Raw genomic sequence first — 23,845 nt, 5'->3', positions numbered from 1 at the left:
GAGGGATTCAAAATCATAAGGAATCTGTACAGCGTAGATAGAACAAACAAAGAAAATTACAACACAGGAACAGGCCCTTCGGCCCTCCAAGCCTACGCCGATCCAGATCCTCTATCTAAACCTGTCGCCTATTTTCTAAGGATCTGTATCTCTTTACTTCCTGCCCATTCATGTATCTGTCTAGACACATCTTAAAAGACGCTATCGTGCCTGCGTCTACCACCTCCACGGGCAACGCGTTCCAGGCACCCACCACCCTCTGCGTAAATAACTTTCCACGCATATCCCCCCTAAACTTTTCCCCTTTCACTTTGAACTCGTGTCCCCTAGTAATTGAATCCCCCACTCTGGGAAAAAGCTTCTTGCTATCCAACCTGTCTATACCTCTCATGATTTTGTACACCTCAATCAGGTCTCCCCTCAACCTCCGTCTTTCTAATGAAAATAATCCTAATCTACTCAGCCTCTCTTCATAGCTAGCGCCCTCCATACCAGGCAACATCCTGGTGAACCTCCTCTGCACCCTCTCCAAAGCATCCACATCCTTTTGGTAATGTGGCGACCAGAACTGCATGCAGTATTCCAAATGTGGCCGAACCAAAGTCCTATACAACTGTAACATGACCTGCCAACTCTTGTACTCAATACCCCGTCCGATGAAGGAAAGCATGCCGTATGCCTTCTTGACCACTCTATTGACCTGCGTTGCCACCTTCAGGGAACAATGGACCTGAACACCCAAATCTCTCTGTACATCAATTTTCCCCAGGACTTTTCCATTTACTGTATAGTTCACTCTTGAATTGGATCTTCCAAAATGCATCACCTCGCATTTGCCCTGATTGAACTCCATCTGCCATTTCTCTGCCCAACTCTCCAATCTATCTATATTCTGCTGTATTCTCTGACAGTCCCCTTCACTATCTGCTACTCCACCAATCTTAGTGTCAAATGCAAACTTGCTAATCAGAACACCTATACTTTCCTCCAAATCATTTATGTATATCACAAACAACAGTGGTCCCAGCACGGATCCCTGTGGAACACCACTGGTTACACGTCTCCATTTTGAGAAACTCCCTTCCACTACTACTCTCTGTCTCCTGTTGCCCAGCCAGTTCTTTATCCATCTAGCTAGTACACCCTGGACCCCATGCGACTTCACTTTCTCCATCAGCCTACCATGGGGAACCTTATCAAAAGCCTTACTGAAGTCCATGTATATGACATCTACAGCCCTTCCCTCATCAATCAACTTTGTCACTTCCTCAAAGAATTCTATTAAGTTGGTAAGACATGGCCTTCCCTGCACAAAACCATGTTGCCTATCACTGATAAGCCCATTTTCTTCCAAATGGGAATGGATCCTATCCCTCAGTATCTTCTCCAGCAGCTTCCCTACCACTGACGTCAGGCTCACCGGTCTATAATTACCTGGATTATCCCTGCTACCCTTCTTAAACAAGGGGACAACATTAGCAATTCTCCAGTCCTCCGGGACCTCACCCGTGTTTAAGGATGTTGCAAAGATATCTGTTAAGGCCCCAGCCAGATCGGGAAAAACTGTTCCTACTTGTGAAAGGATCGAGACTGAGATGGCACAGATTTAAAATATTTGGTAAAAGAAGCAAAAGCTACATGAGGAAAAACTTGTTTCCACAGCGAGTGGTAAAGGTCTGGAATGCGCTTCCTCAGTGTGGTGGATTTAGGTTCAATTGAAGTATTCAAGAGGGAATTAGACTGTCATATGAAAAGGAAGAATTGCAGGGTTACGGGGAGAAGATGGGGGAATGGCAGTAGGTGAAATGCTCTTTCGGAGAGCCGGTGCAGACACGATGGGCCAAATGGCCTCTTTCTGCAATGTAACAATTCTGTGATTCTTCTATGATATGAACTGCCTGCAGCAGGACATACCAGAATGGGCAGACAAGTGGCAAATGGAATTTAATACTGACATGCGTGTGATCAATTGGCAGATATCCATTCACCAAAATTAGGAAGCAGGAGACAGTGTGTGATTCACAACTGTTTTATTCTCAATCCACAGTTTCTTGGAAATACCAGTTTCCACTATTCCCTTCTGGACTAACTCCCTTTCCAGAAGCAGCCCTTAAATACAAGCTGCAATGAGCATCACCTGCTTTCCATTCACTCTGCAGTAAGGTTAATTAAAGGGAACAGCATTTTCAACATTGTCAGTATGAGATGACAAACGTGGGCAGAAGGAATAGCGAGAGACAATATATACTTAATGGCACAGTTCTACAGGAACAGAGAGACCTGGGGATGCATGTGCATTGATTTTTAAACAGAGGCATTGAGTACAAATGCAGGAAAGTTTTGCTGAACCTTTATGAAGCTCTGGTTGGGCCCCAACTGGAGTATTGCATTCAGTTCTCGTCACCACACTTTGGGAAGGATGTGAGTGACCTTGAGTCATAGAGAGTTACAGAGCACAGAAACAGGCCCTTCAGCCCACCGTGATGGCGCCAGCCATCAAGCCTATCTATTCTAATCCCATTTTCCAGCAATGTATGCAATGGTGTTTCAAGTGCTCATCTTAATACTTCTTAAATGTTGTGAGGGTTCCTGCCTCTACCACCCCTTCAGGCAGTGTGCTCCAGATTCCAACCACCCTCTGGGTGAAAACTTTTTTCCTCAAATCCCCTCTAAACCTCCTGCCCCTTACTTTAAATCTATGCTCCCTGGTTATTGACACCTCCACTAAGTGAAAAAATTTGTTCCCATCTACCCTATCGTTTCCCCTCATAATTTTCTATACCTCAATCATGCCCTGCCTCAGCCTTCTCAGCTCTAAGGAAAACAACCCTAGCCTATCCAGTCTTCACAGCTGAAATGCTCCAGCCCAGGCAACATCCCGGTGAATTTTCTCTGCACCCTCTCCAGTGCAATCACATCCTTCCTATCGTGTGGTTCCCAGAACTGTACACAGTACTCCAGCTGTGGCCTAACTAGCATTTTATACAGCTCCATTATAACCTCCCTGCTCTTATATTCGATGCCTCAGCTAATAAAAGCAAATATCCCATATGCCTTCCTAACCACCTTATCTACCTGTGCTGCTGCCTTCAGTGATCTGTGGACAAGTACACCAAGGTCCCTCTGACCTTCTGTACTTCCTAGGGTCCTACCATCCTTTGTATATTCCCTTGCCTTGTTAGTCCTCCAAAAATGCATCACCTCATACTTCTCATGATTAAATTCCATTTGCCACTGTTCCGCCTATCTTACCAGCCCATCTATATCGTCCTGTAATCTAAGGCTTTCCTCCTCACTATTTACGACACCACCAATTTTCGTGTCATCTGCGAACTTACTGATCATACCCCTATAATCACGTCTAAATCATTAATGTACACTACAAATAGCAAGGGTCCCAGCACCGATCCCTGCGGTACACCACTGGTCACAGGCTTCCACTCGCAAAAACAACCCTCGACCATCTATATCTGCCTCCTGCTACTGAGCCAATTTTGGATCCAATTTGCCAAATTGCCCTGGATCCCATGGGCTCTTACCTTCTTGACAAATCTCCCATGCGGGACCTTATCAAACGCCTTACTGAAGTCCATGTAGACGACGTCAACTGCTTTACCCTCATCTACACACCGAGTCACCTCCTCGAAAAATTCAATCAAATTAGTTAGACATGATTTCCCTCTGACAAAGCCATGCTGACTATCCTTGATTAATCCCTGGCTCTCCAAGTGGCGATTAATCCTGTCCTTCAGAAACATTTTTCCAATAGTCTCCCTAACACTGATGTTAGACTCATTGGCCTGTAATTACCTGGTTCATCCCTACTACCCTTCTTGCATAATGGTACCACATTCGCTGTCCTCCAGTCTCCAGTGGCCAGAGAGGATTTGAAAATTTGTGTCAGAGTCCCTGCAATCTCCTCCCTTGCCTCACATAGTAGCCTGGGATACATCTCATCTGGGCCTGGGGATTTATCCACTTTTAAGCCCGCTAAAACCATAAGTACCTCCTCCCTTTCAATGCTAATTTGTTCAAGTATATCACAATCCCCCTCCCTGATCTCTGCACCTACATCGTCCTTCTCCAAAGTGAACTCAGATGAAAAATCATTGAAAACCTCACCTACGTCCTCCGGCTCAACACACAGATTGCCATTTTGGTCCTTCATGGGTCCTACCCTTTCCCTGGTTATCCTCTTGACCTTAATATACTTATTAAAGGGATTTTCCTTTTTCTTGCCCACCAGTGTTTTTTCATGCCCCCTTTTCACTCTCCTAGTTACTTTTTTAAGTACCCCTCTACACTTTCTATGCTCCTCTGGGGCCTCTGCTGTTTTCAGCATTCTGAATCTGCCATCAGCCTCATTTTTTTTCCTTGACCAATCCACTATATCCCTTGACATCCAAGGCTTCCTGGACTTATTGGTCCTATCCTTCACCTTTACGGGAACATGTTGGCTCTGAACTCTCACTATTTCCTTTTTGAAATGAACCCACTGGTCTGATGTAGACTTTCCCACAAGTAGCTGCTCCCAGTCCACTTTGGCCAGATTCTGTTTTATCATATTGAAATCGGCCTTCCCCCAATTCAGTACTTTTATTTCTGGTCCACCTTTGTCCTTTTCCATAACTATCTTAAATCTTACAGAGTTATGGTCACTATCCTCGAAATGATCCCCATTGACACTTCTACTGCTAGTCCGGCTTCATTCCCTGAGATTTGGTCCAGTAAAACCCTTTCTCTTGTCGGACTTTCTATGTGCTGGCTCAAAAAACTCTCCTGGATGCACTTTAAGAATTCCGCCCCCTTTAAGTCTTTTGCACTAAGACTATCCCAGTTGATATTGGGGAAATTGAAATCCCCTACTATTTTTACCCTATTATTTTTACACCTCTCTGAGATTTGCCTATATATCTGCTCCTCTTTCTCACCCCGACTGTTTGGAGACCTGTAGTACACCCCCAGCAAAGTGATTGCCGCTTTTTGTTTTTAAGTTTAACCCATATGGCCTCATTTGAGTAACCTTTGAAGATATCATCCCTCCTTACTGCAGTAATTGACTTCTTGCAAGGCCACCTCCTCTTTTACACCGTTTCCCCCCCCCCACTCCCCCCCCACGCCTGAAGATTCAATAACCTGGAATATTAAGCTGCCAGTCCTGCCCTTCCCTCAACCATATCTCTGTGATAGCAATAATATGATATTCCCATGTATTCATCAACGCCCTCAATTCATCTGCCTAACTTGTAAGACTTCTTGAGTTAAAATAGATACAATTCAGCCTTGCATTATTCGCTGGTGCCTTAATAGGTCTATATTTGCTCTGCCTTCTAGACTGACTTAGTTTCTCTTCTATATTTGGCTGTGCATCACCCCCTACTGTACCTCCACTCTGTATCCCATCCCCCTGCCAAATTAGTTTAAACCTCCCCCAACAGCACCAGCAAACCTCCCTGCAAGGATGTTGGTCCCGTTCCGGTTCGGGTGCAACCCATTCGACATACACAAGTCCCACCTTTGCCAGAAACAGACCCAGTGATCCAGGAAACTAAAGTCCTCCCTACTGCACCATCTCTTGAGTCACTCATTCATCTGCTCCATCTCCTATTCCTATACTCACTAGCACGTGGCACTGGGAATAATCCAGAGATTACAACCTTTGAGGTCCTGCTTTTTAATCTGCTACCGAGCTGCCTAAATTTTTGTTGCAGGACCTCATCCCTCTTCCTACCTATGTTGTTAGTACCAATGTGAACCACGACATCTGATTGTTCACCTTCTCCTTTCAGAATGCCCTGCAGATGCTCTGTGACATCCTTGACCCTAACACCAGGGAGGCAACCTACATTCATGAAGTCACGTTTGTGGCTACAGAAACGCCTATCTGTACCTCTTATGATAGAATCCCCTATCACTATAGCTCTCCGACCCCTTTTCCTTCCCTCCTGTGCAGCTGAGCCACCCGTTGTGCCACAGACCTGGCTCTTGTTGCATTGCCCTGAGAGGCTATGTCCCCCAACAGTATTCAAAGCGGAAAATCTGTTAGAGAGGAAGATGGGCCCAGAGATGGTGCAGAAGAGATTTAACAGAATGATTGCAGGGATGGGGGATTTTAGTTACACAATTTGGTTCGAAAAGTTGGGTTGGTATCCTTATTACAAAGGAGATTTGGAGAGCTGGTGGTGTAGTGGTAATGTCACTTGACTAGTAATCTGTTTGAATTCAATTAATAAATCTGGACTTAACAAGCTAACCTTGTGGTGATCATGAAACCATTGTTGATTGTTGTAAAAACCCATCTGGCTCACTAATGTCCTTAAGGGAAGGAAATCTGTCATCCTTATCTGGTCTAGCCTACATGCGACTCCAGACCCACAGCAATGTGGTTGACTCTTAAATGCCCTCTGAAAGTCCGGGCAAGCCACTCAGTTTTATCAAACCACATCAAATGCTAAGAAAATAAATGAAACTGGACAGACCACCTGGCATTAAACTAGTTGCCGGAAACGACAATGGCAACCCAGCCCGGTCGACCCTGCAAAGACCTACTTACTAACTGATGTGGGTTTGTGGTAAAATTGGGAGAGCTGTCCCACAGGCAAGTCAAGCAACAGCTCGACAAAGTCATACTCACAGAATCACAGCTTGCTGACAATGCCCCAGACACCACCATCACCATCCTTGGGTATGTCATAGAAACATAGAAAATAGGAGCAGGAGTAGGCCATTCGGCCCTTCGAGCCCACACCACAATTCATTATGATCATGGCTGATCATCCAACTCAGTAACCTGTTCCTGCTTTCGCCCCAGACCCTTTGATCCCTTTAGACCCAAGAGCTATATCTAACTCCTTCTTGAAAACATACATTGTTTTGGCCTCAACTGCTTTCTGTGGTAGCGAATTCCACAGGCTCACCACTCACTGGGTGAAGAAATTTCTCTTCATCTCAGTCCTGAAAGGTTTACCCCATATTCTTAGACTATGACCCCTGGTTCTGGACTCCCCCGCCATCGGGAACATCGTTCCTGCATCTATCCTGCCAAGTCCTGTTAGAATTTTATAGGTTTCTATGAGATCTCCCTCACTCTTCTGAACTCCAGTACCGTGGCTACAAGAGCAGGTCAGAGGCTGGGAATTCTGTGGTGAGTAACTCACCTCCTGACTCCCCAATGCCTGTCCATCATCTACAAGGCACAAGACAGGAGTGTGATGGAATGCGCTCCACTTGCCTGAATGGGTGCAGCTCCAACAACACTCAAGAAGTTTGACCCCATCCAAGAAGACTGCTTAATTGGCACCCTGTTCACCACCTTCAACATGCACTCCCTTTACCACCACGCACAGTGGCAGCAGTGTGTACCATATACGAGGAGCAACCCTCCATGCCTTCTTCGACAGCACCTTCCAAACCTGTGACCTCTACCACCTAGAAAGACAAGGACAGCAGATGCATAGGAACACCACCACCTGCAAGTTCCCCTCCAAGACTCACACCATCCTGATTTGGAACTTTATCGTCGTTCCTTCACTGTCGCTGGGTCAAAATCTTTGAACTCCCTTCCTAACAGCACTGTTGGTGTATCTTGACCCCAAGGACTGCAGCAGTTCAAGAAGGCGCAACAAATGCTGGCCTAGCCAACGAGGCCCACATCCCCCAAATGAATTAAAAAAAAGATTGAGGGGATATTTAATGGAAATGTACAAGATTATGGCAGGTGTAGTTAAGTTAGATATTTAATAAGAAGTGTACAAGATTAGGAGTAGATAAGTTAGACAAGACAAACTGTTTCCATGAACTATTGGTACAAGGACTAAGGGACACAGATTCAAGATTTTGGGCAAGTGATGCGGGGAAATACGAGGATGAACCTTTTTCCGCAGTGAGTGGGGGGAGCAGAGACAATGTCTTCAAAAAAATGTTGGATGGGCACTTGAAGGAAATAGACTTGCAGGGCTACGGGGATGGAGTGGGAGAGTGGGACTGACTAAACAGCTGCATTGGGAGCTGGCATGGACTCAATGGGCTGAGTGGCCTCCATCTGTGCCCTAGATGACTTTGTGACTCCATGACTCTATGACCTGACCTTATAATTTGTGACAGGGTCTATGTTTATGAGCTTGAGCAGACTCGCTTCTGTTCTGCCAAGCTTGTACTGGCACAGCAGAAATCCCCAAAATTATTGGTCCCTAATCTTTCCTTTGCCCAGTGACTCTCAGAAGATAAGTAAAGCTCTTTACTGTAATCAAAGGCATTTTATAAATGTAAGCTGTTGTTATAGTTTATGGTTGTTAAATATGTAAACGTGTTTTCCAAAACAGAAATAAGTGAAAACAAGAGTTTCAGGAAGCCGAAGAATTTTTATCACAATGTGGCAGAACATAAAGATGTAACAAAATTAGTAACAATGCTGTCTACGTCTGTCAGCTCTGTGAGGGATGCTATCACCAGTGCACTAGAAGAATTTCAAAAATTCAACATACTGTGGTTACAAGACAGAGATACGACAGTTAAGGTATTGTAAACATTTGCACCTCTAATATTTCCTTTCCTAGACTTCTCTCTCTCCATTGCTGATGATGGACCTTTCATAGAAATTTATGACTGACTTTAACAAATATTTGGATTATACTTCTTTTCTAATCTTTTCCTGTCAGGACTCCATCCATTTTTCTTAACTCTCAGTAACCTCTGAAGTGGGCTATAAAGCCACTTAATTATAAAAACAATCATAATTTCTCAAACAAGGCCCAAGGAGATTGTGGAGACAATGGAATGATCAACCCCATTGAAACCCATGGACCTGTTAAGGAACCTTCAAGGAATTGTCAACTTTTTGAGAAGGTAGAACTCAGAGAGATACAAATAAGGAATGGTAGAAGAGAGGCAGAGATTTGGCTGGCAGCATCCATTCACATATTTTAAAAAGTACCTTGATGCATGCCCACTTTTTTGAATGCTGCCCTTTCCAAGTCCACATTTAAGTCATCTGCAGTAGAACTCGTATGCGACCTCGCATTCTGATTTCCTTTTCGTGCTGTAGGCCACTCGTGCCCTGTGATTCAGCATGTGCAGATCATGTCTCTATGCTACCCTTTAAAGTATGTGCTGTGCCAATACTTAAGCTGGTGGCTGTGAGTGTGAGATCAACTGACAGTTTCTTCATCATCAGTCTCTTGTTCCTCTTGGCCTTCCTGCTGCTGCACCGATACTTGGCATGGTGACAGTTCTTGCATATCTGAAAGGAGAAAGACATAAGAGTTATGATGAGGAAATGGCTGGAATGCAATACGTACATGGTTCCACCTTCTGCAGCTTGTAAATCAGAACAGATTTTGGGATGAGGTGTGTGGTGGGATGTGCAAAGTAGGATTTGGTAAGAACATGCTGTCAGTGGTTTTAGGTCTATCACTGACCATGGCCTCAGTCCACTGATGGCAAGCACAGTCTCCTCCATCGGGATGAGGATACATCTGTGCCTACCCATTGCAAATTAGGTGCTGCTGTCTGTGTCACCTTGCCTGCAAGAGACAGGGAAGTGTGTTTATAAGTTTGGTATAATGTATGTGCCATTGTTTGATAGTTGGGAGTGTGTGAAAGGTGTGAGATGTGGGTGTGAGGCTTTCAGCAGTGCTAAGTGTGTGAGGGTGAGCTGAAGCTAGGAATGTGTAGTATGAGCAGTGATAGCTAGAATTTGTTGGTACGTGAGTGAAGGGGGTGCTGGTAAATTGAGGAGTGTCTGAGGCTAATGATTCAGTTATAAGCAGAGATAGGCCCTGACGTCTTACACCATGGACATTTGACAAAACTATTGACTCAGCCACAAACATGGGGTCAATTAATCTGTATATAATGTGTATAGCCAATCTAATGCCATCAAAATAGTTTGATTTGAAACACATTTCTTCCGAAAATGAAAGCAGCTAAGCATACAAACATCAATGTGGAGCAGCACAACCGTATTAGAATTAGAATTAGAATTAGAACATTACAGCGCAGTACAGGCCCTTCGGCCCTCGATGTTGCGCCAACCTGTGAAACCATCTGACCTACACTATTCTATTTTCATCCATATGTCTATCCAATGACCACTTAAATGCCCTTAAAGTTGGCGAGTCCACTACTGTTGCAGGCAGGGCGTTCCACGCCCCTACTACTCTCTGAGTAAAGAAACTACCTCTACCATCTGTCCTATATCTATCACCCCTCAACTTAAAGCTATGTCCCCTCGTGTTTGCCATCACCATCCGAGGAAAAAGACTCTCACTATCCACCCTATCTAACCCTCTGATTATCTTATATGTCTCTATTAAGTCACCTCTCCTCCTCCTTCTCTCCAATGAAAACAACCTCAAGTCCCTCAGCCTTTCCTCGTAAGACCTTCCCTCCATACCAGGCAACATCCCAGTAAATCTCCTCTGCACCCTTTCCATAGCTTCCACATCCTTCCTATAATGCGGTGACCAGAACTGCACGCTATACTCCAGGTGCAGTCTCACCAGAGTTTTGTACAGCTGCAGCATGACATCGTGGCTCCGAAACTCGATCCCCTACTAATAAAAGCTAACACACCATATGCCTTCTTAACAGCCCTATTAACCTGGGTAGCAACCTTCAGGGATTTATGCACCTGGACACCAAGATCTCTCTGTTCATCTACACTACCAAGAATCTTCCCATTAGCCCAGTACTCTGCATTCCTGTTACTCCTTCCAAAGTGAATCACCTCGCACTTTTCCGCATTAAACTCCATTTGCCATCTCTCAGCCCAGCTCTGCAGCCTATCTATGTCCCTCTGTACCCTACAACATCCTTCGGCACTATCCACAACTCCACCGACCTTAGTGTCATCCGCAAATTTACTAACCCACCCTTCTACACACTGTTCCAGGTCATTTATAAAAATGACAAACAGCAGTGGCCCCAAAACAGATCCTTGCGGTACACCACTAGTAACTAAACTCCAGGATGAACATTTGCCATCAACCACCACCCTCTGACTTCTTTCAGCGAGCCAATTTCTGATCCAAAGCTCCAAATCACCTTCAACCCCATACTTCCGTATTTTCTGCAATAGCCTACCGTGGGGAACCTTATCAAACGCCTTACTGAAATCCATATACACCACATCCACGGCTTTACCCTCATCCACCTGTTTGGTCACCTTCTCGAAAAACTCAATAAGGTTTGTGAGGCACGACCTACCTGTCACAAAACCGTGCTGACTATCGCTAATGAACTTATTCTTTTCAAGATGATTATACATCCTGTCTCTTATAACCTTTTCCAACATTTTACCCACAACCGAAGTAAGGCTCACAGGTCTATAATTACCAGGGCTGTCTCTACTCCCCTTCTTGAACAAGGGGACAACATTTGCTATTCTCCAGTCTTCTGGCACTATTCCTGTCGACAATGACAACATAAAGATCAAGGACAAAGGCTCTGCAATCTCCTCCCTGGCTTCCCAGAGAATCCTAGGATAAATCCCATCTGACCCAGGGGACTTATCTATTTTCACACTTTCCAAAATTAATAACACCTCCTCCTTGTGAACCTCAATCCCATCTAGCCTAGTAGCCTGAATCTCAGTATTCTCCTCGACAACATTTTCTTTCTCTACTGTAAATACTGACGCAAAATATTCATTTAACACTTCCCCTATCTCCTCTGATTCCACACACAACTTCCCACTACTATCCTTGATTGGCCCTAATCTAACTCTAGTCATTCTTTTATTCCTGATATACCTATAGAAAGCCTTAGGGTTTTCCCTGATCCTATCCGCCAATGACTTCTCGTGTCCTCTCCTTGCTCTTCTTAGCTCTCCCTTTAGATCCTTCCTGGCTAGCTTGTAACTCTCAAGCACCCTAACTGAGCCTTCACGTCTCATCCTAACATAAGCCTTCTTCTTCCTCTTGACAAGCGCTTCAACTTCTTTCGTAAACCAAGGCTCCCTCGCTCGACAACTTCCTCCCTGCCTCACAGGTACATACTTATCAAGGACACGCAGTAGCTGCTCTTTGAATAAGCTCCACATTTCGATTGTTCCCATCCCCTGCAGTTTCCTTCCCCATCCTACGCATCCTAAATCTTGCCTAATCGCATCATAATTTCCTTTCCCCCAGCTATAATTCTTGCCCTGTGGAATATACCTGTCCCTGCCCATCGCTAAGGTAAACCTAACCGAATTGTGATCACGATCACCAAAGTGCTCACCTACATCTAAATCTAACATCTGGCCAGGTTCATTACCCAGTACCAAATCCAATGTGGCATCGCCCCTGGTTGGCCTGTCTACATACTGTGTCAGAAAACCCTCCTGCACACACTGGACAAAAACTGACCCATCTAAAGTAATCGAACTGTAGTATTTCCAGTCGATATTTGGAAAGTTAAAGTCCCCCATAACAACTACCCTGTTACTCTCGCCCCTGTCGAGAATCATCTTCGCTATCCTTTCCTCTGCATCTCTGGAACTATTTGGAGGTCCATAAAAGACTCCCAACAGGGTGACCTCACCTCTCCTGTTTCTAACCTCGGCCCATTCTACCTCAGTAGATGAGTCCTCAAACGTCCTTTCTGTCGCTGTCATACTCTCCTTGATTTACAATGCCACACCCCCCCCCTCTTTTACCATCTTCTCTGTTCTTACTGAAACATCTAAATCCCGGAACCTGCAACATCCATTCCTGCCCCTGCTCTACCCATGTCTCCGAAATGGCCACTACATCGAGATCCCAGGTACCAACCCATGCTGCAAGCTCACCCACCTTATTCCGGATGCTCCTGGCGTTGAAGTAGACACACTTTAAACCAGGTTCTTGCTTGCCAGTGCCCTCTTGCGTCCTTGTAACCTTATCCCTGACCTCACTACTCTCAACATCCTGTACACTGGAACTACAATTTAGGTTCCCATCCCCCTGCTGAATTAGCTAGCTAGCAAGAAAAATAGTATGCAATGCCAATGCGAATTACTTTTGTTGACAGAATAGAGCTAGCTACACCATGTCTTGGGGTGGGAGATAGGCCATATCAGACTGTGTCCAGAGTGCACATTCATCCAATAAACTATGAAACTCAAGGAGAAGATTATTATTGTGGTTATTGAAATGAGGCAGAAGAAAAATCAGCAACAGGAAAATGGACCATTTCTCACATTGCTGTTTTCACAACACAATTTAGCCCATGATGGTCAATGTTTGTGCAATTTCTCCACCTGCTTGGGATCTCATAGAAACCTATAAAATTCTAACAGGACTTGACAGGGTAGATGCAGGAACGATGTTCCCGATGGTAGGGGAGTCCAGAACCAGGGGTCATAGTCTAAGAATACGGGATAAACCTTTCAGGACTAAGATGAGTAGAAATTACTTCACCCAAAGAGTGGTGAGCCTGTGGAATTCGCTACCACAGAAAGCAGTTGAGGTCAAAACATTATATATTTTCAAGAAGGAGTTAGATATAGCTCTTGGGGCAAAAGGGATCAAAGGATATGAGGGGAAAGTGGGAACAGGTTACTGAGTTGGATGATCAGCCATGATCATCATGAATGATGGAGCAGGCTCAAAGGGCCAAATAGCCTACTCCTGCTCCTATTTTCTATGTTTCTATGTTACTTGGTGTCTGAAGACAGGTTAGCCAACAAAAAAGGGCTGTGATCTCCAAATCAGGAGAATTTTATGGGATGGAGCAGATAGTACTTCAGTAGAGTCATGTAAAACAGAAAAGCAGAGTGGGACAGGAAGGGACAGATAGATTAACAGTAGGTAGCCAAGACTGGTTTATTCATCTTGAGAGGCTGTTAAACTAGGTCCTGGATTCTAAAGTACAGAAACAACAGAATCTTTCATGGACAAAATATCATTTGCTCACCAAAGTGAGTGACAAAGTCAGATAACCACAATTACAGATAAACAGTGCCCTTTAGTTCCTCCATAAAGAGATTCTCTTAAATTCACTCATGTCTACATCTCAGTATATCACTGCCAATTCCTATTCAGCTCTGACAAGATAATTATTAACAAAAAGATTTTCTGCAAAAAGTTGCATGGTTGTTACTGCATGTATTATTCCGTTACAAAATGTTTAGTCACTATCTGTACGATTGCACTCCAGACGAACTAATTTATGTCAAACCAAAACTCTTACCTATTAGCAAATATGCACTTTTAACGTTATGTAATTATACAATACAGATAACTTTCGAATGACATTGGCCACTCGTAATCTGCCGTCAAACTGCATAGTAAATGAAACACATTGTAGTTGCTGATCTTTGACATGGTTATAAAACTTGACCTTTAATTCAATTCACAGAAAAAAAATGAGTTAATTACTGAGTCTGACATGGTCATTGAAACATAAAATGTTTTTCCTGTGTCTTTCCCGACAATTTTTAAAACTGCAAATGCAGCATGGATTTTGTTAAGGAATCATAGACAGTTTATCATAGATTAAGGTTTATTAAAGCTGTCAGTTACATTGCATTTACTAACTATTGTATATGGGTCAGCAGCATCTTGGTTTTGCCATTATCACTCAGTCCTATTACACCGTATTATTGTATTCCCGAGGAACTTACAGTGCTGACTTCTTGAGATTCTTTAGAGTTTCTTGCTGGTTTTCCCCTTAATACAAGTTCTGGAATGATCTGATTCCAAATGGATAGCAGCAGAATTGTGGCATTTACCGACAAATAAAAGTCTAGCAACTAACAACATGTCAGTGAGCCTGTGTTCCAAATGAAAATAGTGCATGCCAGAGCATGGAAATTGAGACATTCCCTAAATTACCTTTGCCATTTTAAAATGTGCTACATAACACAAACCTTTAAACCGAGCTATGAGGTTATTTTAAAACACAAGGCCAAAGGCTAGAAGCAGGGATGTCCAACCTAATCACGTGGGGGCCACATTACAATTTTTGTCTTACATAGGGGTGGGTGAGACAATTTCGTCAAGGTAAAGGTATCAAAAGTTATCTTACTATTGATCAAAATAACAACTCATGTACATTTTTGTGAAGAGTCTTTAAATGAAGAGTTTAATTTATTGACTTAGTTTATCACCACTACATAGCACACTGATTTCATGGTATAACAACAGAAAGTGCTGGAAATACTCAGCAGCTCAGGCAGCATCTGTGGAGAGAGATGAAGAGTTGACATTTCATGTCTGTGACCTTTCTTCAGAACTGGCAAAGGTTCAAAAATAATTAGGTTTTAAGCAAGTGAAGTGGGGGGCGGGGGGTGGTGTTGGTGTGGAAGAGAAAAAGGGAAGGTGTGTGATTGGGCAGAGGGAGAAGAGATTAAGTAACAAAGTTGTCCTGGGACAAAGGCAAAGCGTGTGTTAATGCTTGTGGTGAAAGACAAAGCATGAGTCCAGAGAGAGTGTTAATGGCTGAATAATGAGAAGCTCTGTCCATATGAAAACCAGGCACATGGTTAAAAATAAAATAAAAGCATCAAAAAAAGAAAAATATAAAAAAGGTCAGTCATGCTTTGAAATTGTTGAACTCAAGTTTGAGCAAGGCTGAAGAGTGCCTAAGCGAAAGATCAGGTGCTGCTTCTTGAGCTTGCATTGATGTTCACTGGAACACTGCACCAGTTCAAGGACAGAAATGTGGGCATGTGAGCAAGGGGGGTGTGTTGAAATTGCAAGTAACTGGAAGCTCAAGGTCATATGTTTGGATTGAGCAGAGGTGTTCTGCAAAGCGGTCACCCAAACTGCTTTTGGGTGTAGGGGCATTGTGAACAGTGAATACAGTTTCTGGGACTGAAATTTATACTTATCGGTGGCGGCGGAAAACAATGGTGGCTCACCTGCAAGGGCTGCACGTCGCAGAGCCGCCACGATTTTATGTGCCCGGCAATGGCGTCAGCTGCCTATGCACAGGCACTGATGCCATTTTTAAAGGGCTTCGAGTCCTGCCATTCAATTTAAATATTTAAAGATATATTGATCTTATAGCATTAAATAAATTTATCTTGCCCCTCTCCCACCCTGCACCAATAACCATAGAATTAAATACTTCCCCTCTTCCCATCAAAACACCTTGTCCAGTTGACCTTCCACCCCGAAAGTGTACAAACTTTATACTATTCCCCTTCCCACCATACCCTACACCAATGATATAACTTTGAGCCCGTTCCCCCCAAAACACATAGCATGTCCAGCTGACCTTCACCCCCCCAAAAGTGCATAATATTTACATTATAACCATTCCCACCATCCCCTACACCAATCATATGACTTAGACTCGCTCCCCCCACCCTCCTGCACTGAGAAACATACCTGCTCCCCCCTCCCCACCAGTGTTCCACCTCAGTTCCCCAGATGGGGATCCAAAGGCACGGAGTGCCGGCCACCAGCACGAATATCGCATCGGGACGGACGGCGGGAGCATAACAGTAATGAATTTGTTCATATTAATTTATTTAAATGGGGCTCCTGTCACCAAGCGGCGGGGGAGCTACCACGAGGCATCTTTTCTGCCGGCAATATCGGGCCGGGCCTTCCCGGCGTCGCAGTCCATAGCGGGTCTCTCCTGGAGGCATTTTTCAGCCCCTCCTGCCATGATCCTCAACATCGGGGGGTCAGTAAAATTTAGCCCATGAAATTAAATGAAGTAAATCGCTGCTTCATCTGGAAGGAGTGGTTGGGGCTTTGGATGCTGAGGACAGAGGAAATAAAAGGGTAGGTATTACACCTCCTGCGATTGCATGGGAAGCTGCAGTGGGAAGGGGACGAGGCGTCAGGGGTGATGGAGGAGTGGACCAGAGTATTGCCGAGTGAACAATCCCTTTGGAATGCTGACAGGGGAGGGAAAGGGAAGATGTGTTTGGAGGAGGTGAAGGTGGAGGAAATGGTGGAGGATGATCCTTTGGGGTGGAAAGTGAGGGGAAACCTGTTGTGGTTCTGGGAGGGAGGGGTAGGGGTGAGGGCAGAAGTGTGGGAAATAGGTCGGACACAGTTAAGGCCCTGTCAACGACGTTGGGGGAATCCTCAGTTGAGGAAAAAGGAAGACATGTCAGCAGCACTGTTGTGGAATGTTGCATTACTAGAACAGATGCTTCGGAGATAGAGAAACTAGGAGAATGGGATGGAGTCCTTACAGGAAACAGGGTGTGAGGAAGTGTAATCAAGGTAGCCATGAGAGTTGGTGAGCTTATAATGAATATTACTAGACAGCTTATCCCCAAATATGGAGACAGAGAAGTCGAGGAAGGGAAGAGAAGTAAAAACAAGAAATGCTGGAAATACTCAGCAGGTCTGGCAGCATCTGTGGAGAGAGAAGCAGAGTTAACGTTTCAGGTCAGTGACCCTTCTTCGGAACAGTTCCTTATCCTCACTTTCCACCCCACCAGCTTCCACATCTAAAGGATCGTCCTCTGCCATTTCTGTCACCTCCAGTGTGGTGTCACCACCAAACACATCTTCCATTCTCCTCCACGACACCCTGGCCCACTCCTCCATCACCCACGACACCTCGCCCCCTTCCCACGGCACCTGCCCTTGCAATCACAGGAGGTGTAATACCTGGCCTTTTACCTCCTCTCCCCTCACCATCCAAGGCCCAAACACTCCTTCCAGGTGAAGCAGTGATTTACTTGTACTTCCTTCAATTTAGTATACTGTATTCGTTGCTCATAATGCGGTCCCCTCTACACTGGGGGTGATGGAGGAGACTAGACATAGATTGGGTGACTGCTTTGCGGAACACCTCCACTCAGTCTGAAAACATGACCCTGAGCTTCTGGCTGCTTGCCATTTCAACACACCCCCTTACTCTCATGCTCACATTTCTGTCCATGGCCTGCTATAGGGTTCTAGTGAACATCAATGCAAGCTCGAGGAGCAGCACCTGACCTTTCCATTAGGCACGCTACAGCCTTATGGACTCAACCTTGAGTTCAACAATTTCAGTGTATGACTGGCCATTTTAATATTTTTTTGATTATTTTATTTTATTTTTTAACCACGTGCTTGTTTTTCTTGTGGAGCTGCTCATTATTCTGCCATTAACACTCCCACTGGACTAGTGCTTTGTGTTTCACCACAAGCATCAACACACTCTTTGCCTTTGTCCCATGATAGCTTTGTTATTTAATCTCTCCTCCCCTCTGCCCTATCACACACCTTCGTGTTTGTTCTCTTCCCCACCAATCCACCCCCACCCTCTTCACTTGCTTAAAACCAAATTCTTTTCTAACCTTTGCCAGTTCCGATGAAAGGTCACAGACCTGAAACATGAACTCAGCTTCTCTCTCCACAGATGCTGCCTGTCCTGCTGAGTATTTCCAGCACTTTCTGTTTTTATTTCCGATTTCCAGCATCTATGGTATTTTGCGTTTATACTGATTTAATGACATTGTATTTGCTTGCACAAGCAGTCAATATTGGCCCGCACACTTGTTGTAGCAATGTGGAGTATTTTGGATCGATGACCATCTGTCAGGAGTGACCTTGATCGCTCTCGCTCCTTCCTTTCTCCGTTTGTCTGTCTGTCTCTCTCTCTCTATCTCGGTCTCTCTGTCTCTCTCTCTCTCCCTGCCTCTCTGTGTCCCCTTACATAGAAACATAGAAAATAGGAGCAGGAGTAGGCCATTCGGCCCTTTGAGCCTGCTCCGCCATTAATTATGATCATGGCTGATCATCCAACTCAGTAACCTGTTTCCGCTTTTTCCCCATACCCTTTGATCCCTTTAGACCCAAGAGCTATATCTAACTCCTTCTTGAAAATATACAATTTTTTGGTCTCAACTGCTTTCTGTGGTAGCGAATTCCACAGGTTCACCACTCTGGGTGAAGAAATTTCTCCTCATCTCAGTCCTGAACGGTTTACCCTGTATCCTTAGAATATGACCCCTAGTTCTGGACTCCCCCCACCATTGGGAACATCCTTCCTGCATCTACCCTATCAGGTCCTGTTAGAATTTTATAGGTTTCTATGAGATCCCCCCTCACTCTTCTGAACTCCAGCGATATAATCCTAACCGACTCAATCTTTCCTCATATGTCAGTCCCACCAACACAGGAATCAGTCTGGTAAACCTTCGCTGCACTCCCTCTATAGCAAGAACATCCTTTCTCAGATAAGGAGACCAAAACTGCACACAATATTCCAGGTGTGGCCTCACCAAGGCCCTGTATAATTGCAGCAAGACATCCCTGCTCTTGTACTCGAATCCTCTTGCTATGAAGGGTAACATACCATTTGCCTTTTTTATTGCTTGTTGGACCTGCAGGCTTAACTTCAGCAATTGGTGTACGAGAACACCCCGGTCTCGCTGCATATTCTCCTCTCTCAGTTTATAGCCATTCAGATAATATTATGTCTTCCTGTTTTTGCTACCAAAGTGGATGACCTCACATTTATCCACATTATGCTGCATCTGCCATGCATTAGCCCACTCACTCAACTTGTCCAAATCGCCCTGAAGCCTCTCTGCATCGTCCTCACAACTCACCCTCCCACCCAGTTTTGTGTCATCTGCAAATTTGGAGATATTACATTTAGTTCCCTCATCTATATCATTAATATATACCTTTGTGTTCCCCCCATGTTTAGTTTCGAGATACAGCACTGAAACAGGCCCTTCGGCCCACCGAGTCTGTGCAGACCATCAACCACCCATATATACTAATCCTACACTAATCCCATATTCCTACCACATCCCCACCTGTCCCGATATTTCCCTACCACCTACCTATACTAGGGGCAATTTATAATGGCCAATTTACCTGCCAACCTGCAAGTCTTTTGGCTTGTGGGAGGAAACCGGAGCACCCGGCGAAAACCCACGCAGACACAGGGAGAACTTGCAAACTCCACACAGGCAGTACCCAGAATTGAACCTGGGACGCTGGAGCTGTGAGGCTGCGGTGCTAACCACTGCGCCACTGTGCCGCCCTTGTTCCTCCCTCTTTATTTGCTCCCCCCCTCTGTGTTGTTCCCCGACTTTGTGTTAATTCCCCCTCTTTATGTTGTACCCTTCTTTGTGTTGCACCACCCACTGTATTGTTCCCCTCCATGTTGTCCATCCCCTTTCTGTGTTGTTCCCTCCCCTCTCTGTGTCTTCCCCCTCCATGTTGTTCCCCTCTTTGTGTTATCCCCCTCTTTATGTTGTCTGCCTCTTTGTGGTGCTCCGTCCTCTTTGTTATCCCCCTCCATAGGGCGGCACAGTGGAGCAGTGGCTAGCACCGCAGCCTCACAGCTTCAGGGGCCCGGGTTCGATTCTGGGTACTGCCTGTGTGGAGTTTGCAAGTTCTCCCTGTGTCTGCGTGGGTTTTCTCCGGATGCTCCGGTTTCCTCCCACATCCAAAGACTTGCAGGTGATAGGTAAATTGGCCATTATAAATTGCCCCTAGTGTAGGTCGGTGATAGGAAATATGGGATTACTGTAGGGTTAGTATAAATGGGTGGTTGTTGGTCGGCACAGACTCGGTGGGCCGAAGGGCCTGTTTCAGTGCTGTATCTCTAAATGTGTCCCTCCCCTCTCATTGTTGTTGCTTCCCCTCTCTGTGTTGTTCCCCCCACCGTGTCACCCCCCCAAGTTATCCCCCCCTCTGTGTAGACCCCCCCATCTGTGTTGTCCCCCTTTCTGTGTTGTTTCCATCCTCTGTGCCATCTATGCCCTCCCTATGTCCCCCCCTCTTTCTCTGTGCCCCCGTCTCTCTCTCTATCTGGCCCCCTCTGTTCTTCTCTCTATGACCCTCACTACTCTCTCTGTCCCACCTTCTTTCTCTCTGTCTGTTCCTCCCTCTCTTCAATCTCTGTCCCCCGTCCCTCTGTCTCCTCTCTCTCTCTCTCTCTCTGTGTTCCCCCCTCTCTCTCACTCTCGCTTTCCCCCTCTTTCTTTGTCCCCTTTTCTCTCTGACAGTTGCTGAGAGCGGAAACTGTCAAAAGAGCAGCTTTGCAGTTGGTCAGCATTAAAAAATTCCAAACTGTCAGTTTCACAGCTGAGAGCAGTCACAGCGCTTCCGAATTTTGGACAGCTTTGTGGTTTTCCGGTTGGCTTTTTAACAAAATTGGAAGCTTCCAGAAAACCACGATGCTGTCCAAAGTGCGGAAACTGCTGTTCCTGCTCTCAGCACCTGAAAGCTATGAAACTGACAGCTGCGATTTTTTTAAAAATCTGTTCTGGTCGGAAAGAAGAAGCCAATGGTGGTTTTCTGAAATCCCAATGTCAGAAATCCGTCATTAGCCGGAAATTTCTCATCCCTGAAATTACCAGTCACGGACCTCAAAATCTTTTACCATGGACATGTTGCCGACCCCTGGTTATAAGCATATGGTGTTTGAAGATGCATTGGCAGACCTTGAATGCTCATGTGAAGTCGTAGATTCGTAGAGTCAATTAATGACTTCAAAAGGAAACCGTATGGCCAATTGAAGGAAATAAACTTGCAGGGCTCTGCAAAATGAGTGGGGTCGTGGGACTGACTGGATTAATTTACTGGGAGCTGCAATGGACTCAATGGGCCAAATGGTCTCCTTCTGTGCAGTAAATGACTCCATGACTCTTCAGCACAGAAGGAGGCAATTCAGCTCATCAAGTCCATGCCAGCTCTCCATGGCGCACTCCAGTCTGTCCCATTCCTCCACTCTATTCCAGTAGCCCTGCAAATGTATTTGCTTCAAGTGGCCATCCAATTTCCTTTTGAAATCATTGATTGTCTCTGCTTCCACCACCCTCAAAGGCAGTGAGTGTCAAGCCATTACCACTCACTGCATAAAAAAGTTCTTCCTCACATCCCCTCTGCCCAAAACCTTACATTTGCGTTCTTTCATCCTTGTACCATCAGCTAATGGGAACAGATTTTCGTTGTCTACCTTTTCCAAACCTGTCATAATCTTGTACACCTCTAAACTCCTTTGCTCCAAGGAGAATTATCCCAACTTCTTCAACCTAACTTTGTAGTTAGGATCCCCCATCCCTGGAACCACTTTGGTAAACCTCTCCTGCACCCTCTCAAGGACCCTCACATCCTTTCTAAAGTGTGGTGACTAAAGCTAAAATTCTAGTTGTTGCATAACCAGGATAACTTCCCTGCTTTTGTACTCAATTCCTTTCTTTATCAAGGCCAAGATCTCATATGCTTTGCTACCCACTCTCTCAATATGTCCTGCCACCGCCAGCGATCTATGCACATGCACCCCCGGTCCCTCTGTCCCTGCACACTCTTTAGAACCGTGCCATTAAGTCTGTATGATCTTTCCCCATCTCTTCTGCCCAAATGCATCATCTCACACTTGTCTGTATTAAATTCCATCTGCCACTTGTCTGCCCATTCTGCTAGCCGATCTATGTTCTGCAGGCAGTCTCATCCTTACTGTTTGCAACTCTTCCAAACTTGGCATCATCTGCAAATTTTGAGATTTTCCTCTGTATTCCAAGATCCAAGTCATTTAGATAGAGCAAAAAAGCAGTGGTCCTAGAATTGACCCTTGGGGAACATCACCATCTACCATCCTTCAATCTGAAAAACAACCATTTACCACAACTCGCTGTTTTCTGTCCTTGAACCAATGTTTTATTCAAGCTGACACAGACCCTCCTAATCCATGAGCCTCAATTTTGTTAAACAACCTTCTTGGTGTTACTTTATTTAATGGTTTCTTAAAATCCATATAGACAGTATCCACTGCATTCCCTTCATAAACCTTCTCTGTTACTTCATCAAAAAATTCTCTTAGATTAGTCAAGCATGATCTCCCATTTAGAAATCTGTGCTACTCTCCTTAATTAAGTCAAACCTGTCCAAGTACCTGTTGATTTCTTCCCTGATTATTGTTTCTAACACCATAACCACCACTGATATTAAATAACTAGTCTGTAGTTGCTAGGACTGTCCCGACATCCTTTCTTAAATAAGGGTGACACATTTGCCACACTCCAATCCTCTAGCACCTCCCCTGTATCGAGGGAAGATTGGAAGTTTATGGCAAGCCCTTCCGCTATCTCCATCCACATTTCCTTTATGCAAGCCATCCGGACTAGGTGACTTATCTATCCCAAGCATAGCCAGCCTTTCCAGCAGCTCCTCACTCTCAATTTTCATCCCATCCATTGCCTCTATTCTCTCCATTTCTACCAAAATTTTGTCAGATTGCTCTTCCTCAGTAAATACTGATTTTAAAAAAAATTTGTTCATGGGACGTGGGCATCACTGGCTGGGACAGCATTTATTGCTCATGCCTAATTGTCCTTTAAAAGGTGGTGATGAGCTGCCTTCTTGAACCGCTGCAATCCTTGGGATGTAGGTACACCAATAGTGCTGTTAGGAAGGGAGTTCCAGGATTTTGGCCGAGCAAGAGTGAAGAAACTGCGATATAGTTCTGAGTCAGGACGGTGTGTGGCTTGGAGGGGAGTGGTGTTCCCATGCATCTGCTGCCCTTGTGCTTCTAATTGGTAGAGGTCGTGGGTTGGGAAGATGCTGTTGAAGGAGCCTTGGTGAGTTGCTGCAGTGCATCTTGTAGATGGTATGCACTGCTGCCACTGTACGTCTGTGGTATAGGGAGTGAATGTTGAAGATGGTGGATGGGGTGCCAATTAAGTGGGCTGCTTTGTCCTGGATGGTGTTAAGCTTTTTGAGTGTTGTTAGAGCTGCAGCCACCCAGGCAAGTGGAGCGTTTGCCATCACACGCCTGACTTGTGTCTTGTAGATGGTGGACAGGCACTGGGAGACAGGAGGTGAATTTCTAACTGCAGAATTCCTAGCCTCTGACCTACTCTTGTAGCCACAGTATTTATGTGTCTGGTCCAGTTCAGTTTCTGGTCCAAGATGTTGATAGTGGGGTTTCAGCGATGGTAATGCCATTGAACATTAATGGGAGATGG

General features: G+C 45.0%; 1 protein-coding gene across 1 annotated transcript in view; it reads left to right on the top strand.

Annotated features, from left to right (window-relative positions):
• Positions 1-23,845, top strand: part of LOC137367180 (dynein axonemal heavy chain 8-like) — a 2,531,605-nt gene that overhangs the window by 713,859 nt on the left and 1,793,901 nt on the right. The window contains exons 97-99 of the mRNA XM_068028616.1: positions 5,790-5,886; positions 6,023-6,190; positions 8,322-8,515. Of these exons, the coding sequence (XP_067884717.1) occupies positions 5,790-5,886; positions 6,023-6,190; positions 8,322-8,515 (459 nt within the window). The remainder of the gene's footprint in view (positions 1-5,789; positions 5,887-6,022; positions 6,191-8,321; positions 8,516-23,845) is intronic.

The sequence above is a fragment of the Heterodontus francisci genome, chromosome 3, assembly GCF_036365525.1.
Source record: "Heterodontus francisci isolate sHetFra1 chromosome 3, sHetFra1.hap1, whole genome shotgun sequence".
NCBI lineage: Eukaryota > Metazoa > Chordata > Chondrichthyes > Heterodontiformes > Heterodontidae > Heterodontus > Heterodontus francisci.
The sequence above is the reverse complement of the archived record's forward strand: the minus strand, read 5'-3'. Positions and strand labels throughout refer to the sequence as shown.